Raw genomic sequence first — 17,712 nt, 5'->3', positions numbered from 1 at the left:
CCAGAACTTTCAACTATGTCAACAAAATGGCTATGTCAAAAATTTTTTTGGATGTGTTTGGGGAATAGGTGGGCGTGAGAGGGGGGTTAGTTGCCCTCCAATCACTTTTGACTATTTTAAATGGTCCCCAAAAAATTGCCCCGAATCTGTTTGGGGGAATGGTGGGCGTGAGAGGAGGGTTTGTCGCCTTTCAATTACTTTTAACTACTCAAAAGGGTACTAGCCATTTGAATTTACGATCGAATGAACCCTTTTTCTAGTTTTTACGACAACACTTTCTATAAAAACCTTATATGCCCCCAGGGCATAACTTATAACCCTTGCCCTGAAGACTGTGGTGGGATTGTCCAGCTCAAAGATATAATTTCCAGGCCTTTCAACTGCGTTGAACAAAATGGCCATCTCAAAATTTTGACTGGATGTGTCTGGATAAATGGTGGGTGTGGAAGGGGTGTTAGTTACCTTCCAGTCACTTTCGACTATTAAAAAGGGCACTAGCTATTTTAATTTCCAATCGAATAAGCCCTTTTTGAATAAAAGCTTTCTATGAAAACCTTATATGCCCCCAGGGCATAACTTACAACCCTTCCCCTTAGTGCTATGAGGTGGGGGGGCTGTCATCCTCAGAGACCTAGTTTCCAGAACTTTCGACTATATGAATAAAATGGTTATCTCAAAAAATTTGATTGGATGTGTTTGGGGAAAAGGTGGGCGTGAGAGGGGGGTTAGTTGCCCTCCAATCACTGTCGACTATTAAAAATGGCACTATCCCTTTGAATTTTCAATAGAATGAGCCCTTTTTGAAGTTCCTACGACAACATTTTCCTTAAGAACCTTATATGCCACCAGGGCATAACTTACAACCCTTGCTTTGAGGGCTCTGGGAGAGGGGGCTTTCATCCTTAGAGACTTAATTTCCAGAACTTTCAACTATGTGAACAAATGGCTATCTAAAAATTTTGATTGTATGTGTTTGGGGAAAACGTCAGCGAGAAAGGGGGGTTAGAAAGGGGGGTAATCACGTTTGGCTATTAAAAAGGGCAGTAGCCGTTTGAATATCCATTCAAATGAGCCCTTTTTCAAATTTATACGACAGAGCTTTCAATAACAACGTTATGTGCCCCCAGGGCATTAATTACATCCCTTCCCCTGAGAGCTGTTGGGGGACTTACATCCTCGAAAATATAATTTCCTGACCTTTCAACTACTTTGAACAAAATGGCTATCTCAAAATTTTGATTGGATGTGTTTGGATAAATGGTGGGCTTGGAAGGGTGTTAGTTACCTTTTAATTACTTTCGACTATTAAAAAGGGCACTAGCCATTTCAATTTCCAATAAAATGAGCCCTTTTGAAGTTTCTACGACAACGCTTTCTATAAAAAACCTTATATGCCCCCAGGGCATAACTGACAACCTGGTATGGGAAAGTATGGGAAAAAAAGTACCCTGGTATGGGAAAAAAAATAATTCGATACGAAGTCCCCCAAAAATTTTTGGGGGAATGGTGGGCCTGAGAGGGGGTTAGTTTTCCAATTACTTTCTACTATTAAAAAAGGCACTAGCCCTTTGAATTTCCAATCGAATGAGCCCTTTTTCAAGTTTTTGCGACAGTGCTTTCTATAAAAACCTTATATGCCCCCAGGGCATAACTTACAACCCTTGCCCTGAAGACTGTGGGGGGAGTGTCCAGCTCAAAGATATAATTTCTGGACCTTTCAACTGCGTTGAACAAAATGGCTATCTCAAAATTTTGACTGGATGTGTTTGGTAAAATGGTGGGCATGGAAGGGGTTTTAGTTGCCCTCCAATCACTTTCGAATATTAAAAAGGACTCTAGCCATTTCAGTTTCCAATCGAATGAGCCCTTTTTGAAGTTTCTAAGACAACGCTTTCTATAAAAATCTTATATGCCCCAAGGGCATAAAATACAACCTTTGCCCTGAGGGCGAGCATAATTTACAACCCTTACCTTGAGGGCTGTGGGGGGAGTGTCATCCTCAAAGATATAATTTCCGGACCATTCAACTACTTTGAATAAAATGGCTATCTCAAAATTTGGATTGGATGTGTCTGGATAAATGGTGGGCTTGGAAGGGTGTTAGTTACCTTTTAATTACTTTCGACTATTAAAAAGGGCACTAGCCATTTCAATTTCCAATAAAATGAGCCCTTTTGAAGTTTCTACGACAACGCTTTCTATAAAAAACCTTATATGCCCCCAGGGCATAACTGACAACCTGGTATGGGAAAGTATGGGAAAAAAAGTACCCTGGTATGGGAAAAAAATAATTCGATATGAAGCCCCCCAAAAATTTTTGGGGGAATGGTGGGCCTGAGAGGGGGTTAGTTTTCCAATTACTTTCAACTATTAAAAAAGGCACTAGCCCTTTGAATTTCCAATCGAATGAGCCCTTTTTCAAGTTTTTGCGACAGTGCTTTCTATAAAAACCTTATATGCCCCCAGGGCATAACTTACAACCCTTACTCTGAGGGCTATGAGGGGGGGCTGTCATCCTCAGAGACCTAGTTTTCAGAACTTTCAACTTCGTGAACAAAATGGCTAGCTCAAAGTTTTGATTGGATGTGTTGGGGGAAAAGGTGTGCGTGAGAGGGCGGTTAGTTGCCCTCCAATCACTTTCGGCTATTAACAAGGGTACTAGTCCTATAAATTTCTATCCGCATGAGCCCTTTTTTTATGTTTTTACGACGAAGCCTTTTATAAAAATCTTATATGCCCCCAGGGCATAAAATACAACCTTTGCCCTGAGGGCTGTGGGGGAATGTCCTCCTCAAAATGATAATTTCTATCTGGATATCAACTACGCTGAACCAAATGGCTATCTTAAAATCTTGACTGGATGTGCTTGGGGAAACGGTGGGCGTGGTAGGGATGATTTTTGCCTTTCAATCACTTTCAACTATTAAAAAGGGCACTAGCTATTCCAATTTCCAATCGAATGAGCCCTTTTTAACGTTTCTACGACACTCCTTCGATACGTAGTGCCCTGGTATGAAAAAAAAAATAATACATTGCGCCAACATCGTTCTTTACTTAGGCAGCGCGATTGCGCTGTCTATGATTTATGGTTGCAGCTGTAAGGCCATGGACCAAGAAGTACCTAATATACCAAAAATACCGAATATAGTAAAGTGAGGATTTGTGGAATCTGCAATTTAAAGCTTAGGAGCTCTTCCCTGGTGACTCTGAAGTGTAGGAAGACATCTATTCTCTTAACATTAGATTAGTATCTCTTCCTTGTGCTATTTGGACCAAATGCTTAATTTCCTAGTTGTTCGATTGCCACACTTAACAATGAACGCATATATACGAGTATAATAGTAAAATCATGCCATCCTGCCCCTAAGAAAGGCTAGAGTCCCTCTATAATTTCTTGCCTGGCTCTTCATCTTATTTTTCTATAATTTTTCAGAGTGCCAATCAACAAAACACATTAATAGTAGAGGAATTTGAACCCGATGTCTTCCGACAGTTGATAGAGTATATTCATACTGGCTGTGTTACCCTTCAACCGAGAACCCTTTTAGGTAAGAACATTTCTCCTTAGACAAAAATGACTCAGTTACTTTATTTGGACTGGAGTAGGGTTAAGGATTTTACATCTTCGTATGAAATTTTATATCTAATTAACACGGCATAGAAATTTATAATACATAAACTAAACTGGGTAGTTGAAACAAGGTATATATATAGAATAAGTATACGCTTATTCTATTTACACAGAGGGTATTTATAAATAAGAAAAATCCAAAAGAAGAAAAAGGACAATTAGGATACCCTATCTTTGCGTGGTATTAGACCAAAAGGACTTCAAGCTTCTGAGGAATTCATAAGATATGGCGAAAACAAATAAAAGGGTGACGGTGAGTTTGTAGGAATAAGTAGAAAAAATGCATGCACATTTAACAGAATGGTTTTGCAGGATGCTCCACATTATGGAGATATTCAAAGGTGTCCAGGATGTTCAGATGAGAGAAATTCAAAAAAAGCATTAGATTTCAGACGAAGCTTGATGCTTTCAATGTATCGATTCTTGGTGATGTAAGGAATGGTTCCAAAAAATATACATTTAGAAAAAGTAAAGGAAAATGAAATAGAATCTCCGCTCATAGGAATTGTTTACGAAACAATCTAAGAATCTGTACGCGCTTACTTCTGAAAATGTTTACTGTGTCGGATTTGCCATTTGGATGTAATTACATTTTGGCATAAAACAAACCCAGGGATAATTAGAAATAGGTAAATAAATTTGCTATGCTTAAACTAATGTAGTATTTCAATAATTTGTACTCTCGTTTATTTATTTTTTTTTTAATCTATCAATGTCACGTGAAAGGGAAATCAAAAACAAACATAAAACCAAGGGAAAAAAGACCTTGATAAGTCCCGCTTTAAATTACTTGGCATAAACTTTTATATAGACTACGTAAGATACAACAGATGATGTTATAAAATATGCATGAATGATGGGATGGTTCAACCTTCCTGCGTGCTCAAATCAGATGACAAACTAATTGGGTCAAAGTGGCTGGTTAGGGGCTGCTCAGTAAATCACTATATCATCACTATAGTGATTATCACTATATCTATATGCTGAACATATCACTATATGCTAAGTAAGTCACTCAGTATCACTAGATGATGGATAAAAAAATTATATTCAAAAAGAATCTTACAAGAAAAATTGTCCAGCTTGAACTCCTTCGTGGAACTACAAATTATAGTCAACAAAACAGCGTTGACTTAGTAAGGAGAGACCTATCTCCCATGTTGTTTTCGCGATCCCATCATATAGAAAAGATAAGGAGTACCCTTTTATATATCTAACCATAGAAAAAAGGGAAGAGGGATCATTCGGTCTCGAATCAAATGCTCCACTTAAAGGTCAAAACCGATCAGGATGCAGTTTGTAATCATTCTGTACCCTTGGTAACTCCAAAAACCCACATGACATCTCACCAAATTTCCACAATATCCTTTTAATAAAAACGTTGGTTGGGTCCAAGAAATATACTTTTGCGCATGTATATAATTAAATAAAAAAACAAGTTTTTTCAACTGAAAGTAAGGAGCAGCATTAAAACTTAAGACGAACATAAATTATTAGGTATATAAAGGGGATTGTCCCCTCCTCAACACCTCGCTCTTTACACTAATGTTTCTTAGTGCTTTTAAAAAAGCGTCTTATTGTTCTAATTAAATGGCCCTTGTGTTTCAGGAGTCATTATTAAAGAATTGGGACAAAATTCAAACTTTATCGTAAAGAGCAAGGTGTTGAGAAAGGGGGCAATCCTCATTCTATACGTAATAATTTCTGTTAATTTTAACTTTTCATGTTGCTCCTTACTTTCAATTGAAGAAACTCGTTTTTTTATTTAATTTCTGATCGTTTTTTAAATAATGCCAGGAAACTTTGGCCCCACCTCCACGGAGAAACCCTCTTCCCACGAAAATATCCTCTAAATAATTCAATCCTGGTGAAAATTTAACCGGGCCAATTACTCTTATTCACTCTGCTCGTAAAATTGAGACGGAAAAGAGAAAGCAAGACATATAAAAAAAATTTTGTATAACAATTCTGGCAAATCCCTCCAGTGTCACTCCCCTTGACAAGTTCACTCCCTGGAAACTTCTCTCTCCTTGGAAAGTTCTCTCGTGGAAAACCCCCCAGCAGAAAATTGGTCCCCCCCCCCACCCAAAAATGTATGCCTACCTCACAATAAAAAATACTATGCGCAAACAATGGGAAATTTTTATAACTTCAAGACCTTTCCCCAGGGGCTGTAGGGGGCCATGTTGTACCCAAAGGCATAGTAATTGGGTCTTTCAGCTATGATGAACAAAATGGTATCCCTGAAGGCATCGTGATTAGATCTTTTGACTAGTGATCTTTTGACAAAATGGCAGCTACAAAATTTCGACAATTGTTGAGGAGAGGGGCGCCTAAAAAGAGATACGAGGGAGTTGGCTCCCAATCCCTCCAATCTCTCTCAACAATCCCTTCAAAATACTCATAAGTTCCAACCTAATACCTTCAGCCACTCCTTAGATATTGCTGATATTCAATTTTCATAAATAACAATGATAAGTGGGTTTTGATTATGTTTGGCATCCCTCTCAACGTTCCCCTGAAGTTTCATCTTAATGCTCTAAGCTTTAATGGAGATCCTGGATCAAAGATACTCTTTTCAAACAGTTCGTGGTAACGAACTGTAAGTAAGGAGCGACCCGGCTCAATGGTAACCGAAACTCTAAAAGACGGAATTTTGATACCAATAGATACATCAAAAGAATCAGATTTTAATGTTGATTTCAAATATATAAGTTTCATCAAGTTTAATCTTACCCATTAAAAGTTACGCGCCTGAGAAAATTTGGCTGATTCCCAATTATAATCCCAAGAGCAGTTGTAAACCTAGAAGTACTCCAACAGGTTGGACAAGTGCCTTTCTTCTCCTACAATAGAAGCCAACAGGAGAACAGTATTGTGTACAAACCCATCCCGACCATCACCTTCGACGACAAGATAGATGGCATTGACCTACTTTAGCTTGCAAGCTCGAATACATGACACGAAACGGGTCGGATGGAGTGGATATCATTCACCAATTCACCATGGGTCATACAAAGGCACTTTGTCGATATTTTTTCTGCCTATGATCGACTATAATCCTTCCTATCTTTCTTGTGTATACACGACCTTACGTTTTATCTCCGATAAAGCACGCCAGCACTGGAATGGTACCAGTTGTTACTTTTGACCAACCTTCGTGCATGAAAGCGATGAACACCATCAATGCTGAGCCTGCTCATAGTCATCTCAAGGCAGCAGTTCCAATGATCGGTGGTCTCCATTGCCGTGCTGAGCTTTCTTGAAGCGATTGGGCACTTGATGACGGAAACAGGAATAAAAGAAGTGCTCGAATGCCTATATGCCGGTAACATCATTAAGCATATCCTTAGTGGTGAGGCTGTTTCATCAGCCATGAGAGCGCTCGAGCTTATAAACTCAGAATTGCAGATCATTCTCATTTGCAAATCGTATGGTTTCAACTGCACAGATGACATACGTGCGAGTCATACAGACTTTGCAGAAGCTTCGGCAATATGTATTGCTCTACTGAATGAGGAAGTAACCCTTGAAGACGCATCCAACGCAGACGTAGTGCGTCGAATCCAAACGTGAATTATGATGTTTCAAGACACGCTGCAGAACAACAGGACTGCAAAAATATGGATTCAGCATTCAGAAAGTTTAGGATTGCTTAAGAAGGCCTTCAGGGCAGAACGGACCGAAAACTGGGTGCAGTATCTTCAAGCACTCACTGAGATGCTTCGTTACTTTACAGCTGCAGGCCATAACCTGTATACGAAATCGGTGAGAATATTTCTTCAGCAAATGGAATAGCTGAAAGAAAGTAAGAACAACAGGACTGCAAAAATATGGATTCAGCATTCAGAAAGTTTAGGATTGCCTAAGAGGGCCTTCAGGGCAGAACGGACCGAAAACTGGGTGCAGTATCTTCAAGCACTCACTGAGATGCTTCGTTACTTTACAGCTGCAGGCCATAACCTGTATTCGAAATCGGTGAGAATATTTCTTCAGCAAATGGAATAGCTGAAAGAAAGTAACCAGTAAGCTGTATAAAGACCTCGCGGATGGGATGTTTGTCATTTAAAGAAGCGATAGATTTTGGGCTGGACTCTCTCCCAACTTAGTAATTGAGCAAGTATTGATGAGGTCACTGAAAATAAGCATGAGACTCACTAGAAGAAATGGAATGAGAGAGACGCAAAGGTTGATCTGGACAATGTCAATGCCAGTGAGAGCTGAAATTAATGAGCTTATGCAGTCACTCACCGGCGTTGAGTACGTGTCACCTGACCAGCACGTTTCTGCAAGACCAGCTCGGATAGAAAGAGACAGAAAGGGTGTAAAGGCTTTAGTAGCTTTTAAACGCAGTGCAATATATCAAATGCTATAACAGCTGCAAGAGATATCAACGCGGATGCAGCAAAGGCGATAGGAAAAGAAATTCTGAAGTCAATGGACGACGCCGGTGCCGATCGCTACATTTTCAAGCGCAAAAGCAAAGTGATTACGATTGCATATCAAGGCAACACTTCCGCAGCTGACGGTGAAGATATACAAATTGACGCAAGTCTTCTGTTCTGACGTCTTGCAGCAGCGGCAACTACTACCGGAGGGGATATGGAAGAAACACTCAGATTCGAACTCTCCTGCTATCCTACTGCCCTTTTCGAATCGCCAAGCCTGCCGCGACAGCGAGGTAAAGCGGAGCTAGCGAAAGCTATTTGAAAATTAGTAAAGGCAGAACCTGTGAACGTCCTATAAAAAAAGCCGCATAAATACGTGATCGGTGGTGGATGGCCGCTCCAGCATATTCCATGGAGAAAAGGAAACACAAACTTGCAAGAGTTAAGTTTCATTCGTGACACAGAAGTATTAGTCCGTCTACCAAAGATGTCACCTAGCTTTTACACTGATTTTGAAGATGCAAAGGAAGAAGGAGGACTTATTGTGGAATCCCAACAATAAGCAAAACACTATTCGAGCTATTGATAAGAAGCTTGTCCAAGCAGGCTTCACTGTCCTTCATGCAGAGAGAGATGCGGACATTCTGATGGCAATAACAGGTGTTAATGCGGCCAAGGGAAAGGTAACCGCAGTAGTTGGAAACGACACTGATTTATTGATTATTCTCCTCCATCACTTGCCTCCGAAAGCCAGGGATCTCTACTTCGAAACCAGTACCAAGTCAAGAGCGCTGCCAGCTAAATATTGGCACATCAACTTTATCAAAAGAGAGCTGGAACAGTTTTGTCACTCTATTCTTGTTGACCACGCTTTTCTTGGTTGCAACACGACGCCCCGTTTGTTTGGGAAAGGAAAGCAGGCTGTCCTGCCATTCCTAAAAAGCCATGAAGAATTTAGGAATAACTCTGGAGTATTCCTTAATCCGCGCTGTACGAAGGAAGAAGTCCAGCAAGCCGGTGAAAAGATTTTGCTGTTTTTCTACAAGGCTAAGAAAGGGGAGGGTCTCAGCAAAGGTAGGCACAGGATTTTTCCTAAGAAACTGAACAGCTCAAAGACATCAACTGTTTTGAACCCAGAGAGACTTTCACCAACTCCATCGGCTGTGAAATTTCATTCTTTTAGAGTCTTCTATCAGGTAACGGAATGGCGCAATACTGCGTCAGAACTCGACCCGAAAGATTGGGGTTGGCGATTACGTGACGGACGCCTCACTCCAATCATGACAGACATCGGACCTACTCCGCCTCATCTGCTAAATGTGATTCGTTGCAGCTGCATGCGTTCCAACTGTGACAGATGAGGCTGTAGTTGGCAAAAAAATGGATTGCCTTGCACACTTGCTTGCAAAGACCTCCAAGGGATTGTGTATTCCAATAAAGATGTTTTTGGTGATAACGACGAAGATGACGATGTTTAGTACAGATCCTTGATTTTATCCTTTTTAGTTCAATCAAAACCGTAATCATATTTTGCTGTGATTACTGAAGTTACCAGATGTGTTTAATTTTTTACATTTAGTTTTGTTTTATGTTTCTATTATATAGTCGAAGTAAATCTGCCCACGTATTCGGAAGTCCCCTAAGGTGAAAACACTGCAGAAAACCAAGATACGAATCTAATACCATGTTTTGTAAATCATCGAGTCAAAAAACCTTGGGGGGCAACATTTTGACTAGCCATATCGCACAACTCTTAAGAATACTGTTTTCCATTCCCCCTTCCCCGCTAAAGGGGGAAGTCAAACCAAGTTTTCCCTAATACATCCAATCAAAGTTTTGAGATAGCAATTTTGTTCAACGTAGTTGAAAGTTCTGGAAATTATGTTTTTGAGGATTGAAACCCCCCTGAGCAAAGGTCGTAAGTTATACCCTAGGGGAATAAAAGGTTTGTATAGATAGGGTTGTCTTAGAAACTTCAAAGGGGCACATTCAATTGGAAATTGGGAGGCTATTGCGCTTTTTAATAGTCAAAAGAGATTGGAGGGTAACTAGCCCCCTTTCACGCCCATCATTTCCCCAGACACATCCAATCAAAATTTTGAGATAGCCATTTTGTTCAAGGTAGTGGAAAGTTCTGGAAATTAGGTCTTTAAGAATGACAATCCTCCCCCCATAGCCCTCAGGACTAGGGTCTTAGTTATGCACTTGGGGCAAATAAGGTTCTTTTAGAAAATTGTGTCGCAGAGGCCTCAAAAAGGGCTCATTTGATTGGAAATTGAGAAAACTATTGCCTTTTTTATTATTAGAAAGTGATCAAAGGGCAAATGCCCAACCGCCCATAATTTCACCAAACACTTCTAATCCAAATTTTGAGATAGCCATTTTGTTCAGCGTATCAGAACGGTCTAGAAATTACGTCTTTGAGGATAATAAAACACCCAGCCCTTAGGGTAAGGGTGGTAAGTTATGTCCTGGGGGCATATAAGGTTTTTATAGAAAGCTTGGTCACATAAACTTCGGAGGGGGCTCATTGGATTGGTAATCCGCCGATGTAGTGATCTTTTCAAGAGTCAAAGTGCTCGGAGGGCAGCTACCCAACTCCCCAAACACACGTCGTATTGTCCAGAAATGCATCTAATAGAAACTTTGGGATAGCTATTCTATTCAAAATGGTCTAAACATCATACAACAAGGCCTTTGGGGTTGGAACAATCCCCAGAGATTAGGGGCAAGGGTTGTAAGCTATGCCCAGGAGATATTTAAGGTTTTTATGAAAGGGACGGTTGTTTAACTTTAGAAGAGGCTCAGTCTTTCTCCCTGAAAAAAAACTATGTCAAAATAAAACGAACAGAAATTAATTTAAAAAATTTTTTTCAACAAAATGAGTTTAAAAAAAATAAAGAACTCCATTAAACCAAAATGAACAAAAATAGAATCAAATAATCTAACAAGAATACAATTAACACATATCTTTATCAATAAATAAATAAAGCACAAAACAAACACAAATTAAAATAAATAAGAGTTAAACTTAAAATGAACAGAAATTATTATGAGTAAGGTTCTAAACCCCAAGCCTTCTGAAAGATAAAATATGATTTATACTTTATTGAAAAATTCTTTTAGTTGTTTTCACTTGTCTAACTTTAAGAAATCAAAATCCAATCAAGACTTTAAGGAATAAATATCTGCATATATATATATATATATATATATTAAACTGACAATGCAGTTATTTTTCGGTAAATTTATTTGGATTTTTTTTCAGTAGAGTACAAATTATGTTCTGGGTTTTAGAAAACTCTGGGTTTAGAACCCTACTCATATTAATTTCTGCTCGTTTTGAGTTTGACTCTTATTCATTTTAATTTCTGTTTGTGTTGGGTTTCATTTATTTATTGATACTGATTTATGGTAGTTGTATTCGTGGTAGATTATTTGATTCTAATTTGTTCATTTTGGTTTAATAGAGTTCTTTACTTTTTTAAAAACTTATTTTGTTGAATTTTTTTTAATTAATCATAGGCAGCGCGATAGCGCTGCCTAAGTAAAGAACGATGCGGGCACAATGTATTTTTTTTGTTCTTTCTCCATACCCTGGCACTTCGTATCGAAGGAGTTGTCGTAGAAACTTCAAAAAGGGCTCATTCGATTGAAAATTGGAGTGACTAGTGCCCTTTTTAATAGTCGAAAGTGATTGGAGGGCAAATAGCACCTCCCCCTACGCCCATCATTCCCCCAAACACATCCAATCAAAATTATGAGATAACCATTTTGTTCAGCGTAGTTGATTTCCAGATGGAAAATATGTTTTTGAGGAGGACACTCCCCCACAACCCTCGGGGCGAGGGTTTTAAGTTATGCAACTTCTTCGATACTTCGTATCGAAGAAGTTGTCGTAGAAACTTCGAAAAGGGCTCATTCAATTGGAAATTGGAGTGGCTTGTGCCCTTTTTAATAGTCGAAAGTAATTGGAAGGCAGCTATCACCCCTTCCACGCCCACCATTTCCCGAAACACGTCCTTCATGACAAGGATTGTAAGCTATGCCCTGGGGGCATATTAGGTTTCTATAAAAGCCGTTGTCCTAGAAACTTCAAAAAAGGCTCATTCGATTAGGAATTCAAAGGGCTAGTGCCCTTTTTAATTGTCGAAAGTGATTGGAGGGCAACCAGCCCCCCCCCCATCATTCCCCCAAACACATCCGATAAAAATTTTGAAATCGCCATTTTGTTCAGCGTAGTTGATTTCCAGATAAAAATATGTATTTGAGGAAGACACTCCCCCACAACCCTCGGGGCAAGGGTTGTAAGTTATGCCCTGGGGGAATATAAGGTTTTTATAGAAGTCGTTGTGGTAGAAACTTCAAAAAACGTTCATTTGATTGGAAATTCAAAGGTCTAGTGCCACTTTTAATAGTCGAAAGTGATTGGAAGGCAACTAGCCCCCCCACGCCCACCATTCCCCCAAACACATCCACTCAAAATTTTGAGATAGCCAATTTGTTCAGAGTATTTTATTTCCAGACTTAAAATATGTTTTTGAGGAGGACACTCCCCCAAAACCCTCGGGGCAAGGGGTGTAAGTTATAACCTGGGGGCATATAAGGTTTTATAGAACGCGTTGTCGTAGAAACTTCAAAAACGGCTCATTCGATTGGAAATTGAAATGGCTAGTGCCCTTTTTAATAGTCGAAAGTGATTGGAAGGCAACTCACAACCCTTCCACGCCCACCATTTCCCCAAACACATCCAATAAAAATTTTGAGATAGCCAATTTGTCCCACGAAGTTTAAAGTTCAGGAAATTATACCTTCGAGCAGGACACTCCCCCCACAGTCTACAAGGCAAGGGTTATAAGTTATGCCCTGGGGGCAAATAAGGTTTTTATTGAAATGTTTGTCGTAGAAACTTGAAAAAGGGCTCATTTGATTTGAAATTCAGTGGGCTAGTGCCCTTTCTAATAGTCGAAAGTGATTTGAGGGCAACTACCCCCCCCTCTCACGCCCACCTTTTCCCCAAACACATCCAATCAAAATTTTTAGATAACCATTTTATTCAAAGTAGTTGAAAGTTTTGGAAATTAGGTCTTTAAGGATGAAAACCCCTCCCCCCATAGCCCTCAGGGCAAGTTTTGCCCTGGGGGCATATAAAGTTTTTATTGGAAGCGTTGTTGTAGAAACTTCAAAAGGGCTCATTCAATTGGAAATTGAAAGGGCTAGTGCCTTTTTCATAGTTGAAAGTGATTGGATTGTGACTAACGACCCTCTCACGCCCACCATTTTCCCAAACACATCCAATCAAAATTTTGATATATCCATTTTGTTCAACGTAGTTGAAATTTCTGGAAATTAGGTCTTTTAGAATGAAAACCCCCTCAGAGCCCTCAGTGCAAGGGTTGTAAGTTATGCCCTGGGGTCATATAAAGTTTTTATTGAAAGCCTTGTCGTAGAAACTTCAATAGAGCTCATTCAATTGGAAATTGAAAGGACTAGTGCTTTTTTCAATAGTTGAAAGTGCTTGGATAGTGACTAACGCCCCTCTCACGCCGACCATTTTCCAAAACACATCAAATCCAAATTTTGAGATATCCATTTTGTTCAACGTAGCTGAACGTTCTAGAAATTAGGTTTTTTAGCATAATAACCCTCTCAGAGCCATTTTCCAGGCTAAATCATCGGCAAGAAATTTTATGGAGGGGGGATTTTCAACGAGGATGGAATTGTCCGGAGGGAATTTTATGGCTGAGTGTGTATTTTTGTGGGAGAAACTTTCCACGGAGTAGTTTCCCGTAGGGGTCGAAGTTTCTCATAAAGGGTGAGCCACATTTACCGGCAATATTTGAAAAACGAACAGAGGGAAAACCCCAAAAAAGTCAAAGAATGTTCATGAAAATCACACCATCAGATTCAGCATATCAAAGGACCCTACTGTAGAGGTTTCAAGCTCCTTTCTGCAAAATGTGGAATTTCGTAATTTTTTTTTTTTGCCAGAAGAAAGATCACGGATGGTTTTATTTTATTTATTTTTTTTTTTGCTTTTTCCAGAGGTGGTGGTATCGAACCAATGGTCTTAGAACATCGGGAGAGGGCTCATTTGAACTGAAACTAAAAGTTCTAGTGCTCTTTTTAAGTGGCCTAAAGGATTAGAGGGCAACTAGCCCCCCTCCCACGTCCCTTTTTTCCCAAAATTGTTTGATCAAAATTTTGAGATAGCCATTTTATTCAGCATAGTTGAGTGGTCCTAAATCTATGCCTTTGGAAATAACATGACCCCTCACAGCCCCTGGGGATGGGTCCTTAAGTTGTAAAATTTGCCCTTTGTTTACGTATAGTATTTGTTATTGGGAAGCATACAGACTTTTTTTTGGCGAGGATTTTATTTTTTAGACTTTTATTTTTTCTTTGGGAAGGGGGAGGGTGGATTTTGTGCTTGGGGGGATTTCCATGGGTATAATTTTCTGTGGAGGGGGAAATTTCCAGGGGTGAACATTCTAGGGAAATTTTTACACTTGGGGATCTGACAGAATTCCTATACAAAATTCTTTTTATTTGTCTTACTTTCTTTTTGCCAACTCAATTTTGCATGTGGCGATGATTCTTGTGATTATTAAATATTTCTAATTAGAAACATTGGAAATACTAAATATTTCTAATATTTCTAATATGCAGCCATGATCCAAAATTAAGAAAGTTTCATGCTACCAAGTTTTGTTCTTAATGTATTAGCACAAAACAACTCAATAAGAGATTTCTTTTCTGAGCGATTTTTAATTTTTCTTTATCTAATTCATTTTTTAATTTGATTTAACTTTTTTTAATTTAATTTTTTTAATTTCTAATGGTTTCGATTTTAATTCTAATTTTTTCAGTACTATCTGCTTGAATGTATTTTTCGAACCATTTGGTATGCTGTGATGATTTTCAAAAAGAGATTTCATGCTGCAAAATGAATTGATTTGATTGGAGGTTACAAACTGGTTTAACAAGGGAAAACAATCATTGACACTATCTTCATTAATTTGTACTTTCCATGCCTATGTTGTTTTTTTTCTGCAGGCTTTAATTGTTTTTTTTTGTTTTTTTTTCAAAATCTTTCGAGAATTAAGAATTTACAAAATTGTTTAATTGGATATTTCGAATTGTCCTTATGACGACATCGAGTCTCCCCAGGAAAAAAAATGGAGCTAACAAAACTATTTGAATAGCACTTATGCGGAACTACTTGATAAAACACTATTTCTCCACGCCTAAAAGGTAATGTCTGATATTCTAATACTTATGAAATAAATTACTAACAACCATTTCCTAGGCTGTCCTCAAAGGGAGGATTAGCAAGGAAATGTGGGTCAGGAAGATCGAAGATGTATTGAATATACTTTTTTTAATCCTCCCTGCTAATTCTCTCTTTGAGAACATTTTACCATATGGTTTTTGATGATTATAGTGAAACTTGTTTTAAACTGCAAAAAAAAGTAATCTTTTGTTAGGTTCTACTTAAGAAGATTTTTTTTCTGTGTTTGAGCACTGGACGGATTGACGGATTTCTTTGCAGAAACATCTATCTTGTCTTTTCGCCTCGTTTTTCAACTGGCGGAAAATCACCATGTTTCTCTTGGTTTTCTTAATAATTTTTATATTTCTCGTCCGTCATCAAACGTAATGAATAACCAGTGTGGTCAAAGTGTTTATTTATGTCGATCTTAACACTAGAACACCCTCTTGCTAATACAAGTATTTGATGGAACATTGAGTTATACAATCTGCATTTTCAGTTTGATATTCGCTCAACCCAACTAAAGGTTCGCTCAATCCCATGTTAAGCAAATATATAATAACTTATTGAAGCTTTGCGAAAATATTTATTAAACAGTAATCACTATAAAGAGAAATCCTTACAGTGTATTGCTGGTTGACTGTAAAAGCTTCTTAACTTTTTCTTTTAATCAGTAGTATATTCTAAATGGTCTTGTTCGGGTCATAGGTCCAAACCTTTTGACAGCTAAAAACTTTACATCCAGAATGTTATTTAGTTTAACAAATACTTTCCGTTATACCAAAAAATGTGAACAAAATGTCATCTAATCATATTTTAGCTTCTACCATATATCTAATCATACCATATATCTAATGATATTTTAGCTTCTACCATAGATATGCTAAATCTGTGCGCGTATAGATGGCCGATTAGGTGAGAGTTTATAGGGATTCGCTTAAACCCTTTGGTATGAGGAAATCAACTTCCAACCTCTATCAGTAAGAAAAAGATAACACAGGAAATAAACCCAAATTAAAAATATGTTTTTACTGTCTAAATATGGTATCTCTTGCAGCTAGTGTTTAAACTTCTAAACTCTTTCAGTCCTAACTATAAGAGAAAATAGCTCTAAGCTATTGAAGTTTATGGTTTTAAGGAATAAAAAATGTGCTTTGATGGCGCATATAGTTTTATATATAAACAAATTTTAAAATTTTTTATACCTTTTCCGGTTAGGGGAGGGGGGGAATGTAGTAAACAAGCTAAAGTCTGTAGTAGTTTTTGTTCATTCTTAAGTTTGAGTTAAATATTTTGTTTGATTTTTACTTGTTTTCTTCAATAGCTCTAAACTATTCAAATTTATGTTTTTAAAGAATAACACATAATTTGTGATGGTTTCTACAGTTTATATATATATATATATATATATATATATATATATATATATATATATATATATATATATATATATATATATATATATATATATATATATATATATATATATATATATATATAAACCACAAAAACTAAGGCAAAACTTCAGAAAAAGTTCGCCTCTACCATCATCAAATGTAAATACAATGTTAATCATTCATTGGTAATCATTGTCCTGAAAATTGTATTTCTTCTGTAAAATTAAAAAAAACAAATTTTTATCAAATGAAAGTAAAGAGCTAAATTGAAACTTAAAACAAACAAAAATTATTTCGTATACGAGGGAGGCTGTCCTCCTCCTCAACCCCCTGCTCTTTACACTAAAGTGTGACTTTCTGTCGTCCCATTCTTTAAGCCTGACGGCTCAAACATCAGAGCCGTTGAATGGAAATTAAATAAAGAAACAAGTTTTTTTTCAGCTGAGAGTCAGGAACAACATTAAAATACAAAATGAACAGAAATGATTACGTATATAAAGGGGTTGTCCCCTCCTTGTTACTTTGCTCTTCACGCTAAAGTATTTAGCACTTTTAAAAAAGCTTCCTATTTTAATTAAACAGTCCATGTGTTTCAGGAGTCGTTCTTCAAAAAATTGGGGAAAACAGTCAAACTTTAGCGTAAAGAGCAAGGTAAAAAGGAGGAAGGCAACCCCTTCTTATACGGAAGAATTTCTGTTCGTTTTGATTTTTATTGTTGCACCTTATTTTCAGTTGAAAAACTTGTTTTTTTTACTTAATTTCTGATCTTTTTTCAAATATTGCCGGTAAATGTGGCTCACCCTCTATAAGAAACTTCCACCCCTACGGGAAACTACTCCGTGGAAAGTTTCTCCCACAAAAAATACACACTCACCCATAAAATTCCCACCGGACAATTCCATCCTCGTTGAAAATCCCCCCTCCATAAAATTTCTTGCCGACGATTTATCCTGGAAAATTATCCTTAAAAAATGTTTTAAGGTCTAATCATTTTTCTAATCACTAGGAATCTCCTTTTCCATG

At 37.8% G+C, this 17,712-nt stretch overlaps 1 protein-coding gene across 2 annotated transcripts in view; it reads left to right on the top strand.

The window, feature by feature from the left end:
* Positions 1–17,712, top strand: part of gprs (speckle type BTB/POZ protein) — a 119,680-nt gene that overhangs the window by 15,579 nt on the left and 86,389 nt on the right. For both annotated transcript variants that reach the window (XM_089090129.1, XM_089090130.1), the window contains exon 4: positions 3,434–3,548. In XM_089090129.1, the coding sequence (XP_088946255.1) occupies positions 3,434–3,548 (115 nt within the window). The remainder of the gene's footprint in view (positions 1–3,433; positions 3,549–17,712) is intronic.

Source organism: Artemia sp. Qi Xiang Cuo, chromosome 6 (assembly GCF_049724085.1).
Source record: "Artemia sp. Qi Xiang Cuo chromosome 6, ASM4972408v1, whole genome shotgun sequence".
Lineage (NCBI taxonomy): Eukaryota > Metazoa > Arthropoda > Branchiopoda > Anostraca > Artemiidae > Artemia > Artemia sp. Qi Xiang Cuo.
Note: the sequence above shows the minus strand (reverse complement) of the source record. Positions and strands in the feature narration are given on the sequence as shown.